Source organism: Lepidothrix coronata, unplaced genomic scaffold, assembly GCF_001604755.1.
Source record: "Lepidothrix coronata isolate B3197 unplaced genomic scaffold, Lepidothrix_coronata-1.0 Scaffold14, whole genome shotgun sequence".
Lineage (NCBI taxonomy): Eukaryota > Metazoa > Chordata > Aves > Passeriformes > Pipridae > Lepidothrix > Lepidothrix coronata.
Window position 1 is genome coordinate 4,723,287 of NW_016690194.1, and position 13,154 is coordinate 4,736,440.

General features: G+C 38.1%; 1 protein-coding gene across 5 annotated transcripts in view; it reads right to left on the reverse strand.

The window, feature by feature from the left end:
* The window catches only part of FRMD3 (FERM domain containing 3), a 155,815-nt gene that overhangs the window by 9,737 nt on the left and 132,924 nt on the right, over positions 1-13,154 (reverse strand). For all 5 annotated transcript variants that reach the window (XM_017806175.1, XM_017806170.1, XM_017806173.1 and 2 more), the window contains 5 exons: positions 13,087-13,150; positions 11,292-11,380; positions 8,633-8,707; positions 8,019-8,087; positions 4,783-4,904 (listed from right to left, as the gene is read on the reverse strand). In XM_017806175.1, the coding sequence (XP_017661664.1) occupies positions 4,783-4,904; positions 8,019-8,087; positions 8,633-8,707; positions 11,292-11,380; positions 13,087-13,150 (419 nt within the window). The remainder of the gene's footprint in view (positions 1-4,782; positions 4,905-8,018; positions 8,088-8,632; positions 8,708-11,291; positions 11,381-13,086; positions 13,151-13,154) is intronic.

The window sequence follows — 13,154 nt, forward strand, 5'->3', positions numbered from 1 at the left end:
AAAGCTCTGACCTTTTATATTAAGTTCCACTGAGTTTTGAGAGTCATTCTCACTGAATCAAATGACAAGCTTCTAATATGGCCAACAAAAATATCCCAGTAGGGAACAGAACCAGAAGTTATTTTTAAACATTTCCAAATGTCTCATAACATACAATACAAACTTTCACAGCATCCATCTCAGTTAGCAGTTGCTAGTGTAACAGCTGAACCACACACGCAAGCATAAAAATATCTAAGGCATCAAAACATGATGCAGTGAAGAAAAGAGTCCAGCATTTACAGTTTTTTTTTACAGAATAAATGACAGTATCCCCAATATTCTTCTAAACAGCTTCAATTTGGCCAATGATGTCAGTTTCCCATCACTGCCTGGAAATTATTTGTGGAACATGTATAGATACAAAGAAAAATCCTATGCTGTGCTTACAAACCTTAGTCACAAGGCAAACCAATGAGATGAAAATGTTTTCATAAGCCTAGAATGAAAGCCGAGCTGCCTGTGTATAAACAAGAAGAAAAATTTCTAAGTCTAGAAAAAATTTCTCTCCTTACATATTTGCTCCAGTTCCCACAAGTGGACAACTACTGGGCACATTCACAAGCACCAGAAAGAAGAGTTGCTTCAGAAGGTTGGGCACTTCCCTGTTCCTGTCCAGTTGAGGTAAGCAGATCCTTAAAAAAGCCATGACGCATGTATGCTGGCTGGTGATAACTCGCTCCAGCTGGAAGCTGGAAGACAAGCACATTACACTGTCCTAGTGGGAAAGAAGTTCTTCTGGGTACACTGAAACCACAGAGAGAAGATAAAAGAGTCTTCTGGTGGGGAGGTAGTCTCTCACTTCCCAGAATATTCACTTGTAATGTTTACAGCATCTTTGTAAATGGATACAGATAGCACAAACATACATATTCTTCATGAGTCTTCATTACCTGATGTCCTTGTTCCCTCTGCATGAAAAAAAATCAATTACATGCATGCAAATATGGGGGGGGGAAAGGGGTAGGAAAGGGGTTCCTGCAAATATATATTTTACACCAAGCAATTTCTCCTGTGAAAGACACCTGCTTCAATGGAGCTTCTAGGAAACATCCTTATGGTGGTTCCTTTCCTCTCCTAGCCTGCATAGTACAAATACTCAGATGTGGTCCTGTTTACTCCTGAAGAGCAAACATTTCTCTCTTCCTTTCCTTCTCTGCGTGCACTTTCATGTGGGTGTGAGCAAATCAACTGCGCCTTCACTTTCTATGTCCATTTTATCACCACTTCAAAAGTAAGATTTTGTCTGCCTTTCTCATCTTTATTCTCATAACTGTTGTAGCAACCAAAATAGAATCACTAAAATCTCACTAAAAAGGGTTGAGTACCCAGCTACAAAAACTGGAAAGCATAAATTCTTACAGAAGTCTAACCACCAATGTGTTCAATACACATAGAAAAGCCTAAACAAGGACGCAAGTGTTACCTGGACAAGGCTGTGAAATATTTCCAACATCTGAAACATTTCCAAATGCTTCATAACGTACCTTACAAACCTTCATAGCACCCATCTCAGCTAGCAGTGGTTAGCATAACAGCTGAACCACACAAAAGCATAAAAACATTCAAGGTTACAAAAATTAGTGCAGTGGAAAAAAAGGCCAGAATGAGCTACTGCATATCCATGTTGATGAATAGATATGTATGATTTATGTTTCATGTGACCATGCTCATGCAAAAGAGAAATGACTGTGTGATTTCAAGTTGCTTTCCATAAACCATGTATACACAACTAAGAGAGATTTATGTTGAAATCTTACAACTAAATCAACAATTCCCTAACTCTACTATCTGTCAGCAAGAGTGCCTACAAGAAAAAAAAAAAAAAAAAAAGGGCAAAAAAAACCCACAAAAAAACCCACAAAAAACCACCCAAAAAACCCCAAGTTGTTCCTATAAAAGCTCCATATGCCTCTCCTCTACAATCAAAGCTTACAGAGCTCAGAACTCACACACAAACAACTAGACTGATGGTAGCGTGTTCTCATTTCCATAACTGAATCATTAAGGTTGCAAAAGATTTTTAAGATCATCAAGTCTAAACCTTAACCCAGCATTGCCTTGTCAATTAAACCATATCCCGAAATGCCACATTCACACACCTTTTGAACACTTCAGGGGTGTTGATTCAACCATGTCTCTGGACAGTCCATTCTAATGCCTGACCACCTTTATGGTGAAGAAATTTCTTATATCCAAACTAAACCTCCCCTGGTGCAACATGAGGCTGCTTCCTCTTGGCCTATCATTTGTTACTTGGGAGAAGAAATGACCCCACCTGGCTACAGCCTCCTTTCAGGTAGTTGTGGAGAGAGATAAGGTCTCCCCTCAGCCTCATTTTCTCCCAGCAAATGACCCCAGCTCACTCAGCCACTCCTCAGAGAACTTCTGCTCCAGACCCTTCACCAGCTCTGTTGCCCTTCCCTGGACGCACTCCAGCACTTCAATGCCTTTCTTGCAGTCAAGGGCACAGAACTAGACACAGGATTTGAGGCACAGGCTGACTAGTGCCGAGCGCAGGGGGTCCTTTCCATGGTCCTTGCTCCATGCATAGTTGAACACATTATGTTTCTTTAGTACTGCTGTAGGGATTCTGTGGCTGCATTCTTTTACCATCTGATTTGGGTGAGACAGCTTTCTGCCAGTCCTGATCACTTGGCAATTATTTTGCAGGTGGTAGTTCATTATCCGGATCTTTTAGCACTAGATGCTATCAGGGCTTCACATATTTGAGCAGACTGTATTGTATTTTTAAAAAAAGGCAAAACCGTACCTCTTGAGCCACAGGATATTGAAGGGGTTTCAACAAAGTTATGAAAACTTCTTTTAAGTCACATGATACTTTTGCAGTCAGATTTCATGAATGAATTATTTGGCTAATAACATTGACTTTTGCCTTTGGAACAACAAAAGTGAAAGTATGCTTCAGTGGGCCCAGTCATATAGAGAGACACCAGTGCTGTTTCATGTGTGTAGCAGACTAAAAGCAGTCTCTCAGTTGTGTCTCAGTGCAGTTGTGTCAGTCTCAGGGCTAGATGTCTCTCCCCTTCCCACCTCCTGCTCATGCCCTTACCCTCATACAGGACCTTGCCTGACACTCTGATGAGCCACTCAAAGGTTGACTCAGGCAGTAGCAGGGCACTGTAAAGTTAAGGGGTTGTTGTTTTGTTTTGTTGTTGTTATTGGGGGGGAGGGGTTAGTTTGGGGTTTTTTTGTTGTTGCTTTGAATTTGTTTAAATTTACTTTTTTTTTTAAACTCCTTCTCCCAGTTCACTTTGGGGTGATTAGTGATGGTGCAAGGGAGAAGATGGGAATCCACAGAAGTAGATTAAGTACATGTTGGGGAGAGAGCCAACATCAGCGTTAGAGTGCTGTGAGATAAGTTCAAGCTGCACTTGATATTATAGCCAAGTTTGCTGCAGGAAAATATTGTAAAAGGCAAAATACTGTTAACTTAGCAGTTGATGATATTTAACTACACATAAAAGATTCTACAGGAAACCCAACAGCAAATATTTCTATTAACTCATAGTAGTAACAACAATCTGTCTGACTAAAAGGAAATAAGATTTTCAACTTACATATTACAAACATTTAAAACAAGCACTGTCTGTTGAGCCTTTAGCAATAAGCCACCAGTTTCAAAAAATGGATTTCATTGCTTAGAGTTGTAAGTGAGGTGCAGCAGTCTTATAAGCAGCAAGCTGTTGTTACTCTGCAGTGAGGGCAACTGCCTAGCAGAAACACAGCGGTGTTACTTGGCTGCAAGAAAGTGAATTCTCAGATATAAGTATTTCACAGCAGAGGTAAACAAGTAATTGTTAAAATTAACAGCTGCTACTACTGATTATAACAAGCTATGCACACAGACTAATTCACCCTGTTCTCACTGAATTCAGTGTTAAAACGCCAAAGAATGAACAAAACATGTTCATACAACTATTATAAAATGAAATGAAAATGAAGATACTTGCTCAGCTGTTTTCTGTTTCCCGTTTCCCATTAAATGACCATAACAAGGAATCAGCAAGGTCACATTTCCCAAATACTGAAGCACTTAGCTCACTACATCTCAAGCAAGAACCACTGTCAGGTTTTCTTGGTTGGCTTCCTTTTTTATTAGGAAGAAGGCAATTATCTTCCTTTTAATTCACATCGTTCTTTGTAATGACTGGATCTCAAAAAGAAAGGAGTTAAATGTGATTTTTAAAATACCAATAAATATATAAATACATGGAAAACCTTATTCTACAAAATGCACTCAAACTGAGCTTCCAATAACATCCCTTTTTGTCAATGGGATTAAATTAGCAGAAAATCTTTCCTAGCTGACCTTCAAATAATGTCCTTTTTGTCTATGGAATTAAGTTAGCAGAGAGCTTTTCATAACATTAAAACAGAAAGAAAGAAATGTAAAAGTAAAGGGAAGCAAGATACCTAGCAGTAAACTGCCAGTTTTCACTGCAGTCACTATTTAGTAAAATGGTGCTATGTTGAGGTTATTTATTTCCTAAGATCCTTTTGCCTAACAATCTAAAAGAAGATTTTTGAAACACAAATCATAACAGAAGTAACCTTCTTCACAATGAATCTCACATAAGGCTTGTGCACAGTTTCTGAGCATGACATGTAGGGTGTACTAAATGACATCACTAGATTTTTTCCTGCATCCCTGAGTCACTAGCACACCTTATTCCACATGTTTTATAACAAATATTGGCAGGAATTGGGTCAGTGACTCACCTTCATCTAGTGGAACATCTTCCTCCTCACAGGGAGAAGGAAGGAGAGGCTGCAGAGGTTCCATATTGATTATGAGTTGCTTGTTTAACAAGGGAGAACTTCGGCTCTGGGTAATGCTGGTTCTAAAAAAATGGGGAAAAACAGGGTCAGTTTACTCACAGGGAAACAACTGCAGTCCAACAGGTCTAACTTCAGAATCATTTTGTGTAAATTACACTAGGCCTTGAGCTATCATAACAAGCTTTGCACACTGAACACTGCTTTCAGTCATGTTATGTTGCACCTTCAGCAAATACAAACTTTTCAACATCCAAAGGGTAGGAGAAGTTTTGTGCTGGTTTAATTCTTTTACAAAGCCTGACTTCCTTTCTTCTTAGGCAGGATCTCAGTGTGTTGCTCCTCTCCACAGTGCACAGCATACATTAGTATTTGGCTTCAAGGAAGGGGAAGGTAGAGAGGATACAAACAATTTTTGTGACTTTGTTCCATTGCTTTTAGAACTGGGTAAAGGATTTGTTATGGTTTGAGCACTGCAGACCAAAGACTAAAGCAGGAACAACTTCATCCCTTCATTTACAGATACAGAATGGTCTCTCTCATTCCCACATATCCCAGACCCTGCCTCTACACCAAGCCTCCAGGTAATCAGGCTGGTTTTCTTTCTTATCTTACTTGGCACTAAAAGGCTTTCCTAGTAGCAGGTGTTTCACATTCTCAGGAAAGTCTGATGAATGCTGTTGATCTGCTTCAGTCATGAGGCTTATTAGCCTATTATTACTGAGAATATAAATTGGCTCTTTTGAATAACTTATCTAGGACTTATATGTTACAGGCCTGAAGCAAGAGTCCTGCAAAAAATCTGAACCATTATGATATAAAATATTTACTTTTGACAAAAAGGAAGATGAAATGGAAGAGGATTCTACTTCAATTTAAATATAGCTACAGTGCTGAAGTTTCACAACATGCATTTCAAATTTGCGCAAAGACTCAACTTAGAATTTGACATAAACAAACTAAACAAAACACCTCTTGCAAGTCAAAAGATGAAACTGTGTGTTGCTGAGAGGTTAGGTAAACTTGGAACACAGATGTCCAACTCTAAGCTACATTACATGTCATTAAATATTCTGTGAGAATAAAGAAGGTTTACTGCTCAATTGCCACGATTTCTTGCTCCTTAACATACACTCAAAGATACTTATATCCTCATTTACATTCTCTGAACAGTCTCTGATAACTATTTAGTTTATATTTCGTCTCAGTTTGAGACAATTTGGAGGGGTGGAGACCTCAGACAGAAGCCTCTTCCCTTGGATTCAATACTCCTGTTTTCTTCAGTACAAAGAGAGAGACCAAATACCCCCAGGTCTAAGTGAAGACATAACTCTTTACCATGAAGAATGCTACTAAAGATAGTGATAAAACTGGGTTAAACCAACTGATGTGTTTTTTTCCATGTGTGGGAGGCCAACTGCCATCTCAGTTTGGTCTGGTGGTCAGAGCTTGGGAAGTTTCTCCTCATCAGTTGGTTGATCTTTGTGCTTGCTGTAAAGAGCTCTCAAGCAACTCCCTAAACAGGATTTGTGCCTGAGGGCACATATAATGCTTCTACTCCATACTCATATACAAAGATATGCCTCCTTCAGGCATGCCCTGGAAGCAGAATACTAAATTATTCAGAGCATATTTGTCAGAAGAACTTGCCACAGCATTAATCCTGCATGACTATACACTTCAACAGTATACACTCAGTCTGTAGTGCCTTAACTGTAATATACAAACACAAAGATACTGAACAGTACCGTCCTCTCAACTGCATGTTTCTTTTTCAATGTAGACAACTGAATTGACTTTGAGGGTGGGAGCACAGGGAGAGAAAACTTCATATATGTTTAGATACACATATATCTACCTTCGGTCAAATAATTTTCACTTAATGTTTTGTATCTAAAAAGCTACCATTTCCTATCTTCAAATCTTTTTTCATAGAGTAACTTGTTTCTAAAATCTGCTTTTTTTCTGAGTTAAAAATTTTCTACACTTTTTCCTACTTGTGCTATTAGAAGGATGTTTCTTTCTGTACACTAAGTTTTAAATAGCATGTTTAAATACTGAAAGCAAGGAAAGTAAATTATAAGATAAAAAATAATTTTACGTGAAAATCTTTTCATATAAACCCCATCGAAAGTAGGCAATAAGATATTTCCTTATTTGAACAACTATTCTCATTAAAATACATTTGTGTTCCCAAGTATTCTATCCTGCCTCAATGATACACCTATATTTTGCCTTCTGTGTTCTCATTCAACACATTCTAGACCTTCACTTACCCCATTTTAAAATGTAATCTGGAAAAGCGTCTTCAAAAGCATCCCTGCGTGGCCCTACTATTAATTAAATTCTAGGGTTGGACAACACATTATAAATATTTACTACAAATATATTCCTACTCTTTAGTAAAGAGAATTCACTTTTATCTCAAATATAGACAAAATAGTGATATTCAATTAAAAATAAACCAAACTCACACAACCCGACCCCGAAAAAAAATCCCAGCAAAAAAAAGGATATGTCTATAGAATGCTCAGAAAGTTAAGTAACCTTTTTAAAAAAAGGTTTTAAATAGCTTTACCTGCTGGCCTCTTTCTTCTCTTCTGAAGTCCTTTAATCAGGTTCTTAACAATTTTCACTGTCACTACAATGAGTGATAAGGACCTGAAAGCAGTAGTTTGCTTGCAAAGTCTAGCTGCTTATGTCTTATAAGCCACATTTTTCTCTGAAAAAAAAGATTCTCTGATTTGTTTTTCTCTTTACTGAATGAACTCCATGCTTTTTAATCTGACTGCACTATCCAGTATACTTTTAAACATATATAGAACAGAACCTTTCAAACAAAACAAGAACTAGAAATAAAATGAGAGTGTACTTTTCTGTCAGGATCATGTAATAACAGTTTACAGCATAACACAAAAAATAATACAAACTGTCTATCTGACTGATTGATTAAGCCCAGTTTCAAAGCAGCACAGATTAGGTTCCCTCGTGTAGGAGAAAATACCCTACTGTCAGAATTTTGTAACACTGGTAACACATATTTCCCAAGGCTTTCATGCATCATTGTGGAAGCTCAGAATGACAGCCATTACACCTGAGAGTAAAAGAAAGAGAATTTCTCTGCAGAGAACAAAATCGTCCTAAGTCCTTAAACTTTAATACTGAATATCAAGACATACCTGTGAACTTCAGGAGGTTCCCTCTGGATTTTAGAGCTTGCCTCCACAACCTCTTTGGCTACTTTTCCACTGCATTAAAAGATGATATAAATATTCCAGTAAGATACATGCCAAGAACTACATATACATGAACAAGTAAGTTACATTCAGAAAAATAAAGGGAAAAAAAAAATCCTATGAAGTGGATATATAATGTCCCAGAATAAAATTGTGCTGACTACTTGCCTGTAAAGCTACTGAAGAAAAAGCAACTTTTTGTAGTAGAACACTAAGAGTGAGACTGTACTATCTCTTTGATGCACCCCTGTTTCACAGCTGCCCAGTTGCAGGGGGCATACAATCTCTACACTGGCTACACATCCTTGTTTTTACAGAAGCAGCACCAAAAGTGGAGCTGTCTGCTGGTGAAACTACTCTTGACAGAAATGTCTGTGTGAAGACTATTTATTTTGTAAGTGACACTGAAGAGACAATAGAAAATCTTTCAAATCCTGACCTCAAATAAGTGTGAACAGACCCTTCAGCAGGAAAATCCCTCAATTTGGCATGACTAATTACTCACTTTCTTACTTTCTGAAATGATTTACTGTGAAGAAGAAACAGCAAACACCCACCTATATCGAAATCTACTGCCTTTAAAAAATATCTTGCTGCTGGACATCGTTTTGATCTGACTGGATTTTGCATACCTTGAAGAAAAAGAACAGAGGCTCTCAGATTTTGTTGGTTATGATAAGCAAAAATGAACAAGGTAAACTACAAGCTTTGTTATTTTTATACCATAAATTAATCAAAATTGACCTTTCCAATTTTTTTAAGGCCTTCATGCAAAACTAGGATATTGAAGCACACATAAAATAATTCAGATGGCACAGAGTGATTGAACATCAAAAAAGTGATTACCTGGCCAGGAAAATGAGAAAATTAAATGCAGACATTTTCTGCATCTCTATGGACTTTTAATCTCAGGAACAAAGAAGGAAAGACTACGGTACACCAAAAGCCCCTAGAACACGTGTCCTAACACCACCATGTTTGTGGGAAAATACGACTACTTCCACTTTCCCATAGGAAAACAAAGAAATAATAAAGACAACTACTATTTTCCCAAAGTAGTTGCACTTCCTATGTCTCTATTCAATCAACTTCTTAGTAGCCTACATCATATCCTACTGCTTCTCTCCAATCATATTAAATCCTCTCCATTTAATATTATTACAAATCTTCATTTCATTAAAGTCCTCTTGAAAGACCCACCAAAATTGAAACATGTGAACATGATTTTAAGCAATCAGTCATGATAAAGAAATAAATCCATTCCCTGAAAACATTTAGAAAGTAGAAAAACATACTAGAGAAGCAGCCCTGCACACACCAAGGTCAGAGAAGAATGAAGAGGAGGCACTCCAGATGTTGGAGCAGAGTCTACCCAGAAGCCAATGGAGAAAACCATGGAGAAAGAGGATGTCCCATGCAGCCCGTTACAGAGCAGATATCCACACTGCAGCCCGTGGAGGACCCTTTACTAGAGCAGGTTCACAAGCTCTCAGGGAAGCTGCAGCTTGTGGAGAACCCACACAGTAGCTAGCTCCTGGCAGGAGTTGTGACCGGTGGAGAGGAACCCATGATGCAGCAGGTTTATCCTGCGGGCCTGCAAGCCCATGGGAAGAACCCAGGCTTGAGCAGTTCATGAAGGAGACTGGAGCAGGAGAAAAGTGTGAGAAGGAAGGAGCAGCAGAGAGAGAGTGCATTCCCCATCTCCCTGAGCTGCTCAGGGCATGAGGGAGATAGAGCAGTTAGAAATGAAGGAGTAAAGCTGAGCCTGCAAAGAAACGTGGGGGGTGTTTTTAGTTTTGTCTTTCTTGACAGTTTGAAATAGAGTAAGAAGGTTGCCCAGGTCAAGCCTGTTTGCTTGTGGCAGTAAATTGTAAGCAATCTTTCTGTCTTTATCTTAACCTGTGAGCAATTTCATCTTATTTTCTCCCCTTAACCTGTTGAGAAGGGGCACTAACAGAGCAGCTGGGTAGGCATCTGGCACCAAGATCAAACCCCCTATACTCATGTATTTGTGATTAATATTACAACCGTTTAACAACAGGAGCAGAGGGGTGATATTCCTATGAGTCTCCCTCAGACATCTTTACTTTGAGCACTAATTTATCTCCTTTAGGTGCAAATTGTTTCCTATTCCCTATTTATTTCTAGTAAAGTAAAATAAAACCACTCAAACAGCATGCATTATTTTCCTACTTGTCTATTTCAAATTGAAAACAGTTCCTGATAAACATTATTTTAGTCTTTCTAAATAGACTATATATAGACTTTACATAGTCTCAAACACAGTAGATATAAACATAGAGAATTATCAGATGTGCCACCTCATACTTCCTGTTTCTTCATAAAGATATCAATTGAACAGATTATATATTATTGTATCGGTGTTGAAACAAAAGAAGGACGGACTATTCTCCAAATTAGATCAAATTATTATCATCCAGGTTAGAAGACACATCCTTCTTACTTAGTTATTATTCATCATTACAGCAGCCCCCTGCTGTTGCTATGTGTCAACACAGAAACAGTAATTTTTATAAAATATGCAAGAGTCTGTAAAGAGAAACTAAGTAGCAAGAATAAAAGCTACATGCCTAAAGGGAAGCATAACTAAACGGATCTAATGAAGTCAATGGAAGATAGAAAGAATGCATAAGAGCTTTTTAATGGGAATTATTATCAGGTTCTCTTTTAAGGAATAGAGAGGTAGATACTCTTATTTTCTTGTCAATTTATACACTTTTTTTGTGTAACAAAATTGCTGGTATCTTTCAAAATGTACCTAAAAATGTCTTCTTTTTTAAATCATAGCAGAGAATTGTTTATTTTTCAATCAACTCATACTAAACCCTGGATTTCAAGTGGAAGAACAATTACTGGCAGAAGACCCTCGAGAATTCTCAATACATTCAACAGCGGGGCAACAATGTTCCCAGACAGAAGTGCCATACTATGTCCATCCAACATCTCACTTCAGAGCAGCAAAAATAGTGTGCTGGATAAAGTATAATTATTCACTCCAAAATCCTCCTGCCTCATTTAGATTTTAAACAATTTCTAATACTGGCTTGACATGAAATAACATTCCCAATTAACTTGCATATTTGCTGTTTGCATTTTGCATTCTGTTTATGAAATGGAACATTTTACATTGAACAATCTTCTTCTCACATGCACTTCTTTACTTTTAGTATAGATAATTACTTCAGGTTTACATACTTGTAAAAAGCCTGGTTCTCCACCCCACATTTCCATAGATGCTTGCAAGCTGCTGGTGTAGACGTATGGAATGACAGCATAGCCTTTTTCTAAGTGCAAGGAAAAGAAAGCAAATTAAAGTAGTGAAAATTTTGAATTCTCAAAGACTGAAGTAGCTGTACCTGACAGCCTCACCACTAACTAGATACACTGAAGAGCAATTTTTCCTGTGTAGGTTCAAATGGTGGTTCACCCAGAGATGTAGAACCCCTGCAGAGCTGATACTTAAAACAGCCCAGGCAAATTTTTCAGAAATAAAAGGAGATGCTTGGAGGGGGCATGGAAGAGCATATGTACAAGTGGCTTGTGGAATAACTGTATTCTGGTCAAAATCAAAGGAGGAAAGTCTCTGTCTTCAAAAATCTACAGTGCACAGTTGTTGCACTACTTACCACCCACCTCTCCCTGTTCCCTACCATTTGATGTCCTGCTGTCAAAATCTTCTTGCAACCACACAAACAGTTCCTGATACCTCTGACATTATTTCCTTCCTTTGTTTTCTTCCTTCACCTGCATTCAAAACCTTAATCTTAGACTACATCACTCCGACCTAGGTAAAGAACTGATTATAGCATGCTGTAGGCAAAAATCTCCATGATTTCAATTACAAGAGCCCAATGATATAACTCCTAACTACGTGGGACAAACTATAGCCTATTCAGCTGATCAAGATTTGAGGACATTGTGCTTATCCAAAAATAACGCAAATTGATCCAGGTGTCAATGCTGTCCTAGTTAGAACAACTGGGACCAGTTCATCACCGCATAGGTGTAACCCAAAACCTTACACCATCTGCCCATAGAACCTGACTGACCAGTTCATCATGGTATGGATGTAACCCAAAACTGTGTATTCTATAGCCTTCCATGCCACTTCCCAGAAACTGGTATCAATGAACCATTTACACCATCTGCACATAGAGCCTGACTCCTCAGGCTACAAACTAGGTGTTAAGAGGCCTGTGAGATAGGATTTGCTTTTGTCCTCACACCCATTAAGGAACCCCCCACCCTGAGGGAGGTACTGAGCATCCCTGCCTGAACTGGAGGATATATAATCTTGGAGTCCTGGGACTTTTTTAACCACTCGTGGGATCCAGAGGAAGACTGCAGCTCACCGCTCTCAACCAGACTGCAGACCACCACTCTCGACTGGACTGCAACCACCACTTTTCAACCAGACTGCAACAGGTTTTCCCCTCTCCTTTTACTTTGGACTCAGGGGGCCCAAAGAACACCACTCTGTTCATGCCCCAGGGTGCTGGGTTATACATTTGGGTTTTGTGGGTTAAAACCAATTGTTTGTCTGTATAATCGTACTTATTGTATTATTTTATTAAATTGTTATTCTGATTTATAATCTCTCTTTTGAGTTGAGTTCATTTCCCCTGCTGGTTTACCTTTAAAGCAGCACAAATGCTCACTTGAATTTTCAATCATATACAGTCGTCTTCTGTACTTCAAAGTGGATGAGTACAGCATCTTAAATGAATTAAATCTTTGACTCCAAAGATGACCAAAACCATGAACAATCAACATAGCATGGCATGAATGTTAAGTGAAAAATGTTTCAACCCTTTACAAATTAGACATTCTTTTGATAACAGCAATTTAACATTCATTCATATTCTATATTTTAGTTACAATATGAAGTACAATTATTGATTGTTTAGAAGTTGGTTTAGTTTAAAAATTATGTTATGTATTAGCGGATCTTAATCAAATAGAGAAGTTTTGTAAAAATATTAAACTTAACCTCTTTCTGAGCTCCAAACACATAAAAAGTCTTCCCTTCAAATTTTAGTTTATAGACATCACACCTAA